General features: G+C 35.0%; 1 protein-coding gene across 1 annotated transcript in view; it reads left to right on the top strand.

The window, feature by feature from the left end:
- The window catches only part of ARMC3 (armadillo repeat containing 3), an 85,343-nt gene that overhangs the window by 19,059 nt on the left and 51,840 nt on the right, over window positions 1-14,444 (top strand). Inside the window, exons 6-9 of the mRNA XM_055332671.1 lie at window positions 315-509; window positions 2,649-2,832; window positions 13,247-13,399; window positions 13,501-13,606. Of these exons, the coding sequence (XP_055188646.1) occupies window positions 315-509; window positions 2,649-2,832; window positions 13,247-13,399; window positions 13,501-13,606 (638 nt within the window). The remainder of the gene's footprint in view (window positions 1-314; window positions 510-2,648; window positions 2,833-13,246; window positions 13,400-13,500; window positions 13,607-14,444) is intronic.

Raw genomic sequence — 14,444 nt, 5'->3', positions numbered from 1 at the left:
TTTATTGTAATGCTATTTGTAATAAAAGGAATTTGCTGAATAATAAAGAAACAATAGATATTGCAAAAGTCATAGATCATATTTATTTCCTGTTATTGACAATGCTTGCATAGCTAACATGAATATTTAGGTGTTGTCATTTGAGGGTTTGCTTATTTTTTGTGTGAGTTATTTTGGAAGGGAATCTGGAATAAAAGATTTGAAATTTATAACTCATAATGTCCTTTGTTAGAAAAATAGAGTTTCCCCATTCTTGAGACTGACTGTATTTTGCTTTAAAAGTTACTTATTTGATTATTTGTATCTCATGGCAGGATTTTCAGTGTCGAGCTATGCTTCAAGAACTAAATGCAATCCCCTCAATACTAGATCTCTTGAAGTCAGAATATCCAATTATCCAGTTGTTGGCTCTCAAAACCTTAGGTGTTATTACTAATGATAAGGAGGCACGAGCAATGCTAAGAGACAATCAAGGAGTGGACCACCTTATTAAAGTCCTAGAAACTAAGGTATCTAACTTTTGTTTGACTCTCTTCAAGGAAACGTATCTCTTCTAAATGTTGTTATAAAATATGACTTGTAGAACAATTTAAAAATGAAATTTAATATATTTAAGCCTAGTACTAAGTATAATGGACTAATTTGCTTATTGCTACATTGTTTATCAGCATGATTAAATCAGATTAATGATAAAAGTCCATTATAAAATTCTTTTTTAATCTGGTTTAGAAATGTAAGATTTTTAGATTCTTGTTTAGGATCTTCTTCATGATTTCCTGAAATACCTAGAATTAGTCTTTTAAGCTTTATGGCCATAATTTTCTCTAGGTAAAATTAAGAAGAGTTATTTACTCCCCATTGTGGAGAGTAATCGGCTGTACCTGGTCTACTGATTTAAATATTATTTTCATCTAAAGAAATACTTTCACAGAAACATCTAGAATAATGTTTGATCAAATATCTGGATACCATGGCCTAGCCAAGTTAAAACATGAAAATTAGTCATCACAAGTCCATCCCTTATAAATTTGACACCCATACACATCTCCTGAAATCATACTTAATCTCCAAATAAGAGCAATAGCAAGGTCTTACTTCTGTCTGGCATGATATAGCTATCCTGTGTACAACCAAAACAACCCTTTCTCCAGAAGAGGATGCAATGTCCTTGCATCCTGTTTACTCTTCTCCTTGATATCCTATAACTTAAATACTATGATGTAAAATTAATAATAAATACTAATTTTTAAAGTCTATACATCTTATGTTACCTAACAGGATAAGAGGGGAAGAAACAAAGATATTTCATACATACACACATACACACTTCTTTATAACAAAATAAGGAAGAAATAGTCATGGCAGTTACAACCCTCTTGTCTGTAAGTGCCACGTGGTGGTGGTTGGTACTTATAACTACTTTCCTTCAATACCCATTCCATATTCCCTTTGCCCTCAGCAAACACTTTAGCTGGTAGGGTGATCCATATCTTCATTCCTGAGGGTCTGGGTGGGCCATCAGTAGTTCTGCCTGGAATGGGTAATTGTAGTTTTCCATCGGCCTTAACCATAGGGCTTGATAATATTAGGAGACACCCTAAGAACATCCTGTATTCCAGATATAATCTTCTTTACCTCTACTATGGAGCAGCAGTCCAATTTCCCCTTGGTGACTGGGATCAGTCACCCCAGCAGCACTCTAACTCTCTTTTTTGCCTGCTTTAGAGGCATGGGGAGGCCAGAGTGACTGGGTGGAAATTTTAACTTCCAGTTCAGTGGAATTATTGTTGTGTCTCTTGGTGGAAGCAGTCTTCCCTTTGGAACTAAGACCTCTAGGCCAGCAGAGTGTAAGGTCTGGGAGACAGGAAACAAAAATGTTGCTAGTGAGTCTCTAGGGGTAATCATGACTGGTGCCACACCCATTTCCACCCCTTGATTCCCAGACCCACCATGACTGGCTATGGGAGAAACCTCTTCAGAAGGCCATTCTATCAAGCCAGCTGCTTCAGGATGGTGGGGAACACAGTAAGATGGTGAATTCCATGAGCATAGGCTAATTGCCATCCTTTGTTTTTTTGTGAAGTGAGCTCCTTGATCAGAAGCATTGCTATGTGGGATCACATGATGGTGGAGCATCCTTTCTATGTTCCTCTCACTTTAAGGATTCCCACTTTAATCATCTAGCTGTTCAGATAAGGCCACAGTTTTCCAAAGCATTGGGGATTCTGGAGATTCCCTGGACAAGAGGGCCACAAACAGAATACTTCCCTCTACCGTAGGAGACTTTAAGAAATATACTTCCTTTCAGTTTCTTCTGTCTGCTTTTTCAAAGAATATTTTCTGCGGATTTTAAAACTGTTGTCAGTAGGGGGTTATATGAGCAACTTCACTTGGATATCATGACTGGAAATGTCCAGTAATTATCTTTTATCTGTGAAACATTTTGGAGCAGGGGAAACAAGAGAAGATGGGGCAAATTGTGAGGAAGAGTGGATGTTCTCATCATAAATGAAACTGTTTCCTCAGACATCTGTCACAACAAAGTAACAGCATTATGTTCTGACCGACTTTTGTCTTACAGTAAAATTTGGGAAGTACCAATCTCTTTTAGTACAATTTTCTAAGGTAGTGTTTGCTTTTATTATTAGGAATTGAATGACCTTCATACAGAAGCACTTTCTGTGATGGCAAATTGCCTTGAAGATATGGATACTCTGGTGCTGATTCAGCAGACAGGGGTTCTTAAGAAGCTCCTATCATTTGCAGAAAACTCTACAATTCCTGATATTCAGAAGAATGCAGCAAAAGCAATCACTAAAGCAGCTTATGATCGTATGTCTGATTTTATATAAACTAAGCACACATACTTCCTCTTTTATTCTTGATTTTGATTAGTACTAACAAACATTAGAGTATTTGCCTGCTTTTAACTGGTCATCTGAGAATAGTGCCATATTTACTATTTAGGGCCAAAATTCATCCCAATGTCAATGAGTAAAAGTAGAGATTACTTTGTCAGGGATTTAATAAACTCAGTATGATTTAAACATGAATTTTTTTTTAAAAAAAAGCTATCTCATTCCTAAATTAAGTTTTTCAAGCCTTTATTTCTCTTGATTTTGAAATTTTACAGAATCCATCCATTGTTTGTGATCCTGAAAACACTGTTTCAATATATCCACATTTGGCATGATATCTACACAGTAATCTCAACTTCAGCTGGAGACTAGAAGTGCCATGTGATATAGCTGTGAAAAATAATATGCTCATACTATATACATAATACAATTTTCATTTCAGTGGCAAGCTATGTTGGCATAAATCTGTAAAATATGAGAGATTAATTACATCACAAGCACTGAAGATGAAATTATAGTTTTAATTTATGATATTTGGAGTATTTTATTTAATAAAAGAAGTGATTTTATTTTCCCCCTTCCACATCACTCCTCTTATAAACAGTGACAGTTTTGACTAGTTTAAGTGATTTGTATTCTAAACATATATACTCACATCTGTATATATGTCTATGTGTATATTATGGGAAACATTTCCTTCTAATTCCACAATGATTTCTTCAAGGCAGAATTTTATTGCGATAAGCTGAGTTTCATCATCCAGCACATAGTTAACATAGAGGGGACTTGTGAGTTACACTATAAATGCCAAATCTAACCAGGCTGTAAAATTAAGGTTTTCGGTATTGGCAAAAGTTGCTTGATTCAACATTTTGTCAAATGGAATTTAGATCTCATCAAACCTGGTCAGTTCTGTTTTCCAACTATCCCAGGACTTATTAGTTGTTTGGGTCCAAAAGAAAGGGCAATAGCAAGACATGGACAATACAAAGCCTAAAATTTTTGCAATTTCTCTATTGCCTAGTGTGGTTGGACCATTTCAAGATGGTCACAGCCCCTGTTGGGATAGGGCTTCATGAATTTATTACTCATCATGTGACGTAGCAAGGGGAAGAGCACTGGGTAGAGAGTCCTCACTACTGGAACTGAAATGACCTAGATTGTGACTATGAGTGAACCATAGCCTCTCTGGACCTATTAATGATTTAGTGAGCCTCTACCTTGTATCAATAAACCCAGAACAGGCAAGGAAATAAGTGATCACACTGTAGTGTTAAATGTGCTTGATAATAGAAGAACAGAATCACCTTGGGGCAGGGCACCTAATGTCAAGTTGGATCAGATAGGTTTCCCTGACATAGGTGATTTACAAGCTAGGATCTAAAATGAATAATAGAAATTGGGTGGGCAAAGAAGGTCCTGGTGGGATGGAGAAGGATCACCAGTTCTCCAAGGAGAAGGAACAGTGTATAAAGGCCAGAGGAGGAACAGAGCATGGTAAATTCCAGAACTGAAAGTTTTCAGAATGGCTAGCTGAATAGAATGCAGCAGAAAACTGACAGTGAAAGCTGTAGAAGTAATAAGGAGCTAGATGCTAATGGGTGATAGAAGCCAAGTAAGGACTTTGGAGCTTATTTTGATGGCAACTGAAGTTACCACTGAAGTAGCTTAGAGAGGTGAGGGACCATTACAGATACTCACTTTTAAAGAACGAACACTCTTGCTGCAAAATGGAGGAGAGACTAGAAGTGTGCTGAACCAGATCCAGAATGACCAGGAAGGGGATTGCTGTGGTAATCTAGAGGGAGGGTGAAAGTATCCTGAAACAGACATTTGCAAGGAGAACCACCAGCACAGTGTTTGGCACATTGGGAGGGCCCATAAGTGTTTGTTAAATGACTACATGGGTTGGAAGAGGAAGAAGATGATGTTAAGGATAAGATCAGGTTTCTGGCTGGGACAGCTGGGAGTAGAATGGTGCCATTCACAGAAGTGGGGAACTCAAGAAGAGGAGCTGGTTTTGATTAAAAGAAAGGAAATAAATTCTATTCTTTTTAAAATTGTGGTAAAAGGGGTACCAGGCTGGCTCAGTTGGTAGAGTATTGTGACTCTTGATCTCAGGGTCATGAATTCCAGCCTCATGTTGAGTATAGAAATTATAAATAAATAGGCTTTAAAGTAAATAAATAAATAAAATTTGTGGTAAAATACACATAATATTAAGTTTACCATCTTAACCATTTTTAACCTCAGTGGTATGAAGTATATTTACATTTTTGTGCTACCATAGCCACCATCCATCTCCAGAACTCTTCATCTTGCAAAACAGACACCCTATACCTATGAAACAATTAACTCCTCACTTCATCTTGCAGTCCCTGACATACACTATCCTTTGTCTCTTTGATTTTGACTATTTTAAATACTTGTATAAGTGGAACCATACAATATATTTGTGACTGGCTTATTTCGTTTTGCATGACTTATCCTCAGGTGCATCCATATTCTAGCATACATCAGAATTTCCTTCCTTTATAAGGCTGAATAGTGTTCCATTGTATGTATATAGCCTATTTTGTTGATTTGTTCATCTATTAATGGACACTTGGGTTACTTCTACTTTTTGGCTACTATGAATAATATGAACATGCATATACAAATAGCTTTTCAAGTCCCTGCTCTCAGTTCTTTGGGGTATATACTCATGACTGGAATTGCTGGATTATATGATTAATCTTGTGTTAAATATGTTGAAGATATGACATATTGTATTCCATAGCAACTGCACCATTTTACATTCCCATCAACAGGACACAAGGGTTCCAATTTCTTTACCTTCTCACCAATATATGCTGTTTTATTTATTTAGTTAGTAGCTACACTAATGGGTATGAGGTGGCATCTTATTGTGTTTTGGTTTGTATTTCTCTAATGATTAGTGATGTTGAGCTATATTTCCATGTGTTTATTGGCCATTTGTTTATCTTCTTTGGAAAAGTGTGTATTTAAATCCTTTGCCCATTTTTCAATCAGGTTGTTTATTTTTTTTTCTTACTAAGCTGTAAGAGTTCTTAATATATTCTGGATATTAATTCCTCATCAGATGTATGATTTGCAAATATTTTCTCCCATTCTGTGGGTTGCCTTTTCACTCTATTGACTGGGTCCTTTTTTTTTTTTTTAAGATTTTATTTATTTATTCATGAGAGACAGAGAGAGAGAGAGAGAGAGAGAGAGAGAGAGAGAGGCAGAGACACAGGGAGAGGGAGAAGCAGGCTCCATGCAGGAAGCCCGATGTGGGACTCGATCCTGGATCTCCAGGATCACACCCTGGACTGAAGGTGTTGCTAAACCGCTGAGCCACCAAGGCTGCCCTGAATGGGTCCTTTGATGCACAATTTTTAATTCAGATGTTGTCCAACTTATTTTTTTTTTGTTTCCTATGCTTTTGGTGTTATATCCAAAAAATCATTAACAAATCTGATGTCATGAAAAATTTCCCCTATGTTTTCTTCTAAGAATTTTATAGCTTTGGGGCACCTGGGTGGCTCAGTCAGTGAAGTGTCTGCCTTGGGCTCAGGTCACAATTCTACATTCTGAGGATCAAGCCCTGAGTCAGGTTTCCTGCTCTGCAGGGAATCTGCTTCTCCCTCTTCCTTTGTCCCTTCCTCCCCTGCTCATTCTCTCTCCTTCCTCTCAAATAAGTGAATAAAATCTTTTAAAAAAATCTTTAAAAAGAGAATTTTGTAGTTTTATCTCTTACGTTTAGGTCTTTGATGCATTTTGAGTTGCTTTTGTATATGGTGTAAGGTAAGGATCCAACTTCATTCTTTTGCATGTAGAAATCTGGTTTTCCTATCACCATTTGTTGAAATCCATTCTTTATTTGTAATACAAAGAAACTCAACCAGATAGACTTTAAAGCCCATCTGGCACTTAATGCTTTATGAATCTACTTCCTTATGTTAGCTCTAAAATGACTACATTCCAGTTCCAAACTGTGTCTCCTCACTCTTTATTTTAGAATCAAATGACTAAATCTGTATTTATTTCGTCTATGCCATTTGTGATTTTTTTCATGTTCCCTCTAACCACCATTTTTTCAGACTGAAGAATCTATATTTACTTCATTTTTCACCATACATCACGTCTGTAGGCTATCCTGTAATCATCCTCTTACTTTCTCTGGATGTTCTCTTGTTTATGATTCACTCTTTGAAGTGGAGTGATATGTATCATGAACAGCATTTTAAAAACATGCACCATCATTTTATGTAATATAAAGATTTGGTTATATCTTATGATTATTTTCAATTTCAGTTTTATGAAACAAGTATTAAAATCAGCCTCTTGTACCACATCAGCAAAGTGGGCCAATACTTTGAGGGAAAGACTTACAGTGAACCCCAGATCCCATTTCTCCATCAGGACCCAGAGCTCAAAGTCTTCCATTTTAAATTCTAACATTTTGGGACACCTGGGTGGCTCAGTGGTTGAGCATCTGCCTTCGGCTCAATGTGTGATCCTGGAGTCTCAGGATCAAGTCCCACATTGGGCTTCCTACATGGAGCCTGCTTCTCTCTCTGCCTGTGTCTCTCATGAATAAATAAATAAAATCTTTTAAAAAAATAAATAAATTCTAACATTTTTATTTGATTTGTAGTTTAAAAAATATAAATTTTGCTTTGAAAATAATATTGCATTTTCATTGAGGCCTAGTATATAATCAATGTATACAAGCCTTTTATGAAACCTTGAAAAGATATGCTCTTTGCTTACTACTTAATAAATATTTATTCTATGCATGCTATATGCAAGGCACTATTGTAGAAGATAAAGGTAAACAATGACTAAAATAAGTGAATAAATATTTGTTGAATAGAAAAAAAGATGTATTTCCAGTGGAATGTAGAGTTTGATATTTACTTTTGGTTTAACTGTGTAAATTACATTGTACTGTTTTTGTCATATTTATTTTGTATCTGATCTATCACAAAAGAGTAGTGTGTTAGAAGTTTCTCACTATGTTATTTCTGTTGATGTTTCTCTTGTAATTTTATTTTAACTAACTTTGCTCTATTTAATATTATTGTATATCCACTATTGATTTTTTTAAAAACTCACTTAACGGATTTTTAGCCTTAAATTCTAATTTGATATTAAGATTGCAGTTTATCATCAAATATGGTCTTGGCAAAAACCAGCTCTGTAAACTCCAGATGGTTTAAATAAAGAGACAAATGAAGGGACTATTGTCAGAAGTATAATTAGGGCTAAGGGAACAAACAAAGTTGGTGAGGTCTCCACAGATTAGCAACATTGTGAAACTGTCACTACCGCTAGATCCAAAGACAAGATGATGAACCATTGTTAGATTTATTCTTACAATGATTATATTTGTTTGACCTTCTTCCTGACACCATGTTTTATGTTTTCTTTTATTTTTCTATGTTGTCTTCTTTGTTTTCTTTCTTTCTTTTTTGTTATATAGATTAAAGGAAATTTTAAATGACTATTTTGAAGATAGAGTTACTATAGTTATTTAAGATAGCTAGCATTTTTGATTCCATAACTCTTTGCTTTCCTGATGTTTGTAAATTTCATAGGGCATTATAGATTCTCCTCTCTAAAATCTACATAGTTCTCTTTTTAATGAGTCACTTTGCCATTATGCTCAATTTTTATCCGTATTTACCATTATTTACATATTGAATCCTCTTCAATGTACATTGTAAATTTCTCATCATAAAACATACCCATTCCTAAGGTTTTTATTTTGGGTTCATTTCTCAATTGGAGTATTTTTTTCAGTTAAAAAAGATGTATTCAGGAATAGTCAAGAGTGGTATTTTTTGAGACCTTCACTGTGCATGTTTGTTGCCTTCAAACACATATGGCAGTTTAGCTGAGTTTGGAATTCTTGCACCATAACATTTTCTTAAATTTCTACAAACCTTGTTTTTGTAGTTTCTGAGTCTAATGACAGTCTGATTTCCATTCTTTTGTATATAATCTATGTTCTTTTTGTATTTGTGTAGAGTTCTTTATCCTAGTAGTTAAAAAAAACTTTGTCAAAATGTGTCTGACACACACACACTTCCCACTCCCTGCCTACAACATAGAAAAGCCTTGTGGTCTACCAAATCATGTTTTGGATTTGTTATTATTGGGGTTTTTTTTTTTCCCTAACTTCGGAACCTTTTTTTTCCTATTATACTTTTGGTTATTGCTTTAGTTTTAATATTTCCCCCAAGAATATTTATTATTTTAGCATGTCTCTGTCTCATTATTCTATACTTATTATACACTCATAATTTTCTTTTTTAATGTTTTAGTCACCGTAGAATGAGCAGTGGTCTGCCTAGGCCTCATTGTAATGAACAGAAAAGACATACAGGATGCCGTTTGCCTATTTACTCCCTCAACTGATGTGGCACTAGAATTCGTCACCCCAGTTTTGGGTGATGAAGGGGTTTTTCTCATAGGTGACATCACAACACTAATGTGCTGTTTTCTCCTGGTCCCACTGGTTATGTTGGAGGAAGCTGATACAAGTTTGGAACATTCTGAGGAGACCATAATTGTTCATTGACCAGTAGTTTGTGAATATTTCTTTCTTCCTGACTTGTTCCTGCCCCAGGGCTTTTCCCCCCTTTTCTTCTCAATCAACTTTTTTGAAAGACTAGTCAGTTTTAAATAGCTCTACCTCTTCATTTTATCTCCATCCCTTAACCTTAAGCATGTGACTTCTGCTTCTACCGTTGTGCCAAAACAGTCCTTGTAGAATTTGACATTGACTTTTCAACTCCTACATCCTACAGACAAAGCATTTACCTGATTATGCTCATTTATTTATTTATGTATGTATGCATGTAGGTATGTATGTCCTTATGCTAGTTATATGGACAGATTGACAATAACCATCTTCATTCTATACTGTTCTTTCTTTGCAAACCCTACCTATATTTCTCGTCTACCCCTTTTTATATCAACTCTAGCCTGCCTTGACTTCTCCCTGCCAGCCCAGCCAGTTATAGCATGCTTTATTTTAGAGTAATTAGTAACAATGATTAAAAACTCTAAAAACTTAATAAGGATTGACAAAGTTATATCCTAATATTTCTGTATTTAAAATAAATAGTCATTAAGTTTCAAAATAATTTTCCACAGTTAGAAAATTCTGGAAGAGAGCACAGGCAGTAATTTTTCTGACATCCGCTGTAGCAACATTTTTCTAGATATGTCTCCTGAGGCAAGGGAAACAAAAGCAAAAATAAACTATTGGGACTACATCAAAATAAAAAGCTTCTGTACAGGAAAGGAAACTCAGCAAGACTAAAAGACTACCTACTGAATGGGAGAAGATATTTGCAGTTAGAAAACTTCATTCATAAGCAAATTTTAACAAATAACATCAGTATTCATCTATATATATATATATATATATATATATATTTTTTTTTACTTTCCATCATCATCAAACATTCTTTTGTAGGTTAGGCAAGGCATTGTCATTGCATGTCGAAAACACAGTTGAAACACACCAACCCATAATAATATACAGTCTAAGTTTTGTTTGTTGAGTACTTGTAGCTTGTGTCCCCACAGTGGAAAGCCCAGATCAGTCTGCCTTTGACCTGGCACCAGGAGAAGGAAGGTGTTAATTACCACGGTGCCATGAGGTTTATGAACTGGCATTAACATCTCAGCAGGAGCAAAGGTGGCACAATAGCAACTTCCAAGAGTGGGTGAAGAAAAGCATTATTACGTGCAGATTTATTTCCAGTTACAAAACCTCCTGCTTTTATTTTAGTGATTCTGTGCAAATGTTATTTTTAAAAGACATTACTCTATTAGTCACATAATTACCTTGCCATCTTTATTATTTGTGTAATTAAAACATGAATACTTTACTTCTTGGTGTAGCAATTCAATGAAGGAACTTGGTTAATATGTTAATTCATCTTTTAAATCTATTATAGCCACACTGCAGTCAGCACTTTTGAGGTTTGGTGAACACAGCTGGATTTTGAGAACACTCCCAGCAGGGTTGAGAAACTAATTGCCCACGGTATTTAGATTATTTTGAAAAAAAATCTTTCCAATAATTGCATATATACCGTTTTTCTGAATGCAACACTACATACTTCAAAGTTAGTCTTTACAAATTAATTTTTTTTGGCCGATTTTCCTGGTAGAATTTACGTTGAGAGTATTCTGTTTAGTAAAGTTGATTTACAGCTTTAGATTCAGGGAAGTCTTAATTATAAATCTAAACATTTTAGGTCAGAGACTAGAAAACTCTCAGATCTTGTTTCTTCAGGGAATACTAATCAGGACCACATATATTTTAAAACATTTCAGAAGCCACCTACTTGAGATTTAACTATTAATCACAACATTTTTATAAAACAGATCTGACCTGACTGAAAATGAATTTTAAATGAAAGGAGCAAGGGATTAAAATGATGGGATTACAGGACATGGTTCATAATTGGCTTAAGACAAATGAACAGAAGTGTTAGTAATTTAGCTAGTGCCAGTTATGACCAGATTGCTGTGTATCAGATGAACAAAGGCCAGAAGTGTTTGCAAAGATGATGGTTCTGCTTCTGTGAAGAGGGCAATTTTAAAAACTCATTGTTGGAAGAACACAGAAATCATATGTTAACTTTAAAGTGGAAAACCAGTTTCAGTAACTTCTGAGAATATTCCTGGAAAAACAAGTTAATTACAGTATATATAAGTAATGAATTACTTCCACATATAATTATGTATGATGTAAATTAGTATCAGCAGTTTTTGCAGAAATTTTTATTCTAACAGAACAGTCTTCTCTTATGTATATCAACATCTTAAGAGCATATATCTCACATTCTTCTGCTTTAATCATATAAATTGAATTTATGAAGGTCAATTAATGGAGAATCAAACTTATGACGTTTTTTGAAGGAACTGTATATAAATTAGCAAAGAATTACTTGTAAGCTGTTGCTTTTCAAACTATTCTCTTTTACCTCTTATGGCATTAAAACTGATTTTGGTTTAATACATTTTTTCTAGTACATGTCTTTAATAAATAGTAACTTATTTAGAATTAACTATAGAACACAAAACAAAAAATTAGGTTTTAATGTTCTAATTTAGTTTAATGCATCGTTTGCTTAGTATAGTAATGAGGCTGTCATTTATTAAGAAAATGAAACAAAATCAAGAGAAAAACATTAGGGAACAAAAAGAAGATTAAAAATACTTTGTTTTTTCATTTAGAGTTCTAAAATGGGGTGAATATCATGGTATGTACTTAGAGTCATCATTTTATTTGTTTTCACATAAAGAAAACTATGCTAATGTATGTTTAGATTATACTGATGGTAATTTAGTAATTAAATATTTATTTTAATTTTTGCTACAATAGCATGTAACAAGAGAAGAAATGATTATGATTTTTTGATATAAGATTATAAATCCTTAAGACTTAGGATTATACTTTATTACTCATTTTTACTTTCTCCTCTTCTCTCAAGCATCTAGCACACCAGTTTATATACATTAAGCATTCTTCAGACACTGAGTCGTGTATTTAAAATAAATATCAAATAAATGCAGTTTTGTCCTTGGTGTGAAGACAGCATGTGTAAGCACAGCACCATGCCAGACACCATGTTTGGCATTAAATAAGTTCTCTCTAAAGTTGAACCTTGCCCTTTTTCTTATTATAGAATGTTCTTTTTTTCTTTTCTTTTCTTTTTTAAGATTTGCTTATTTTAGAAAGACAGCACCAGCAGGAGGGGCAGAGGGGGAGAGAGAATCTCAAGCAAACTTCATGCTGAGCACAGACCCCATGTGGGGCTCAATCTCACCACTCTGAGATCACGACCTGAGCTGATACCAAGAATTGGAGGCTTGGGGATCCCTGGGTTGCTCAACGGTTTGGCACCTGCCTTTGGCCCAGAGAGTGATCCTGGAGTTCCGGGATTGAGTCCCACGTCAGGCTCCCTGCATGGAGCCTGCTTCTCCCTCTGCCTGTCTCTGCCCCCTCCCCCTCTCTCTCTGTTTTTCTCATGAATAAATGAATAAAATCTTAAGGAAAAAAGAATCAGAGGCTTAACTAACTGTGCTACCAAAGCGCCCCTAGAATTTTCTTTGCTGTATTATTAATATAATATTAGGGAACAGAAAAAAAAATTCCAATATCCATAAGTCATTTTGCATAATCACTGTGTTCTAAAGGTTAAACAGGTGTTTATTTTGTTTAGTTTAGAGTCTTTGTTCCTGAAGCTAAGAAATAGTTTGAAATCCTGTCATATTTTAGATGATTAAGTAGCTACCCTTATACAATTTTTTGCTGCAGAATTCTGATTTTTTTTTCTTTTGGTTTATACAAGCTGAAATTAGAAAACTTTTTCACGAACAAGAGGTCGAAAAATGCCTTGTAGCCCTTTTGGGTTCTGAAAACGATGGAACGAAAATCGCTGCTTGCCAAGCCATTTCGGTGATGTGTGAGAATTCGGGCAGCAAAGAATTTTTCAATAATCAGGGTAAGCAAAGTGGACAAACACATTTTGAACATTTTTAGGCCCCGAAGCTGTCGCTTACCTGGATGTTTACAGAACCACATCTTTCCTTTCTGTTTCTACAGGGATTCCACAGTTAATTCAGTCGCTCAAGAGTGACAGTGAAGAAGTCAGGGAAGCCGCGGCCCTTGCCCTGGCTAATCTGACCACATGCAACACCGCCAATGTAATGTGAGTACCAAACAACTCAAAACTGTCTCATTGGGGGATGTCTCACAGTCCAGCATGTTCTAATTGTAGTATTTTGGCTTTCGAGGCAGTCTACATATTCTATCAGATGTTCTATCTTGGATTGTTCCTTAAGAACCCACTCTTGTGGAAGATTCCAGAACAAACAGAACTGGATAGTGCTGGAAATATTAAAGACAACTTTATATAAACCTTTGATAAATCCAGAAAAAAAATTAAAGTTTCATTTTAACTTTAAGACTTAAAGTTTAAGACTTAAACTTTAAGTAATCTAGAAACATTTTAGAAAGTCAATCTGAAACAACATATTATGAGTAAATACTATGAGGAAAGATGAGAAAATGCCCTGGGCATTACAAGGACTTTGGTACGTGATCTATATTCATTACAAATTTTAATTACCAAGATAATCTGTCAACAAATGAGAAAACTGATGTTCTGCAATTTACCTTGTTTTCCTGGGTATACAAATTTATTAAAATAGCTGAGTGGAGACTAAACCCAGGTCTGCTGGCTTCCAGAATTTGTATGTTCTTTTCTCTATAGAAGATCACCTTATAAAAGAGTGAGAATTTCTTGAAGGCACCTTTCATAAATAAAATATTTTCCCTCCCTATTTAGTATGTTTATTAGTCAGGATTCTCTAGGAAACCAGAACCAATAGGACATAATATACATGGAGGAGGAGTTTTTGTTTTTTGTTTTTTGTTTTTAAGATTTTATTTATTTATTCATGACAAACAGAGAGAGAGAGGCAGAGACAGGCAGAAGGAGAATCAGGCTTCCTGTGGGGAGCCCGATGTGGGACTCGATTTCAGGA

This window comes from Nyctereutes procyonoides, unplaced genomic scaffold (assembly GCF_905146905.1).
Source record: "Nyctereutes procyonoides isolate TBG_1078 unplaced genomic scaffold, NYPRO_anot_genome, whole genome shotgun sequence".
NCBI classification, from domain to species: domain Eukaryota; kingdom Metazoa; phylum Chordata; class Mammalia; order Carnivora; family Canidae; genus Nyctereutes; species Nyctereutes procyonoides.
The sequence above is the reverse complement of the archived record's forward strand: the minus strand, read 5'-3'. Positions and strand labels throughout refer to the sequence as shown.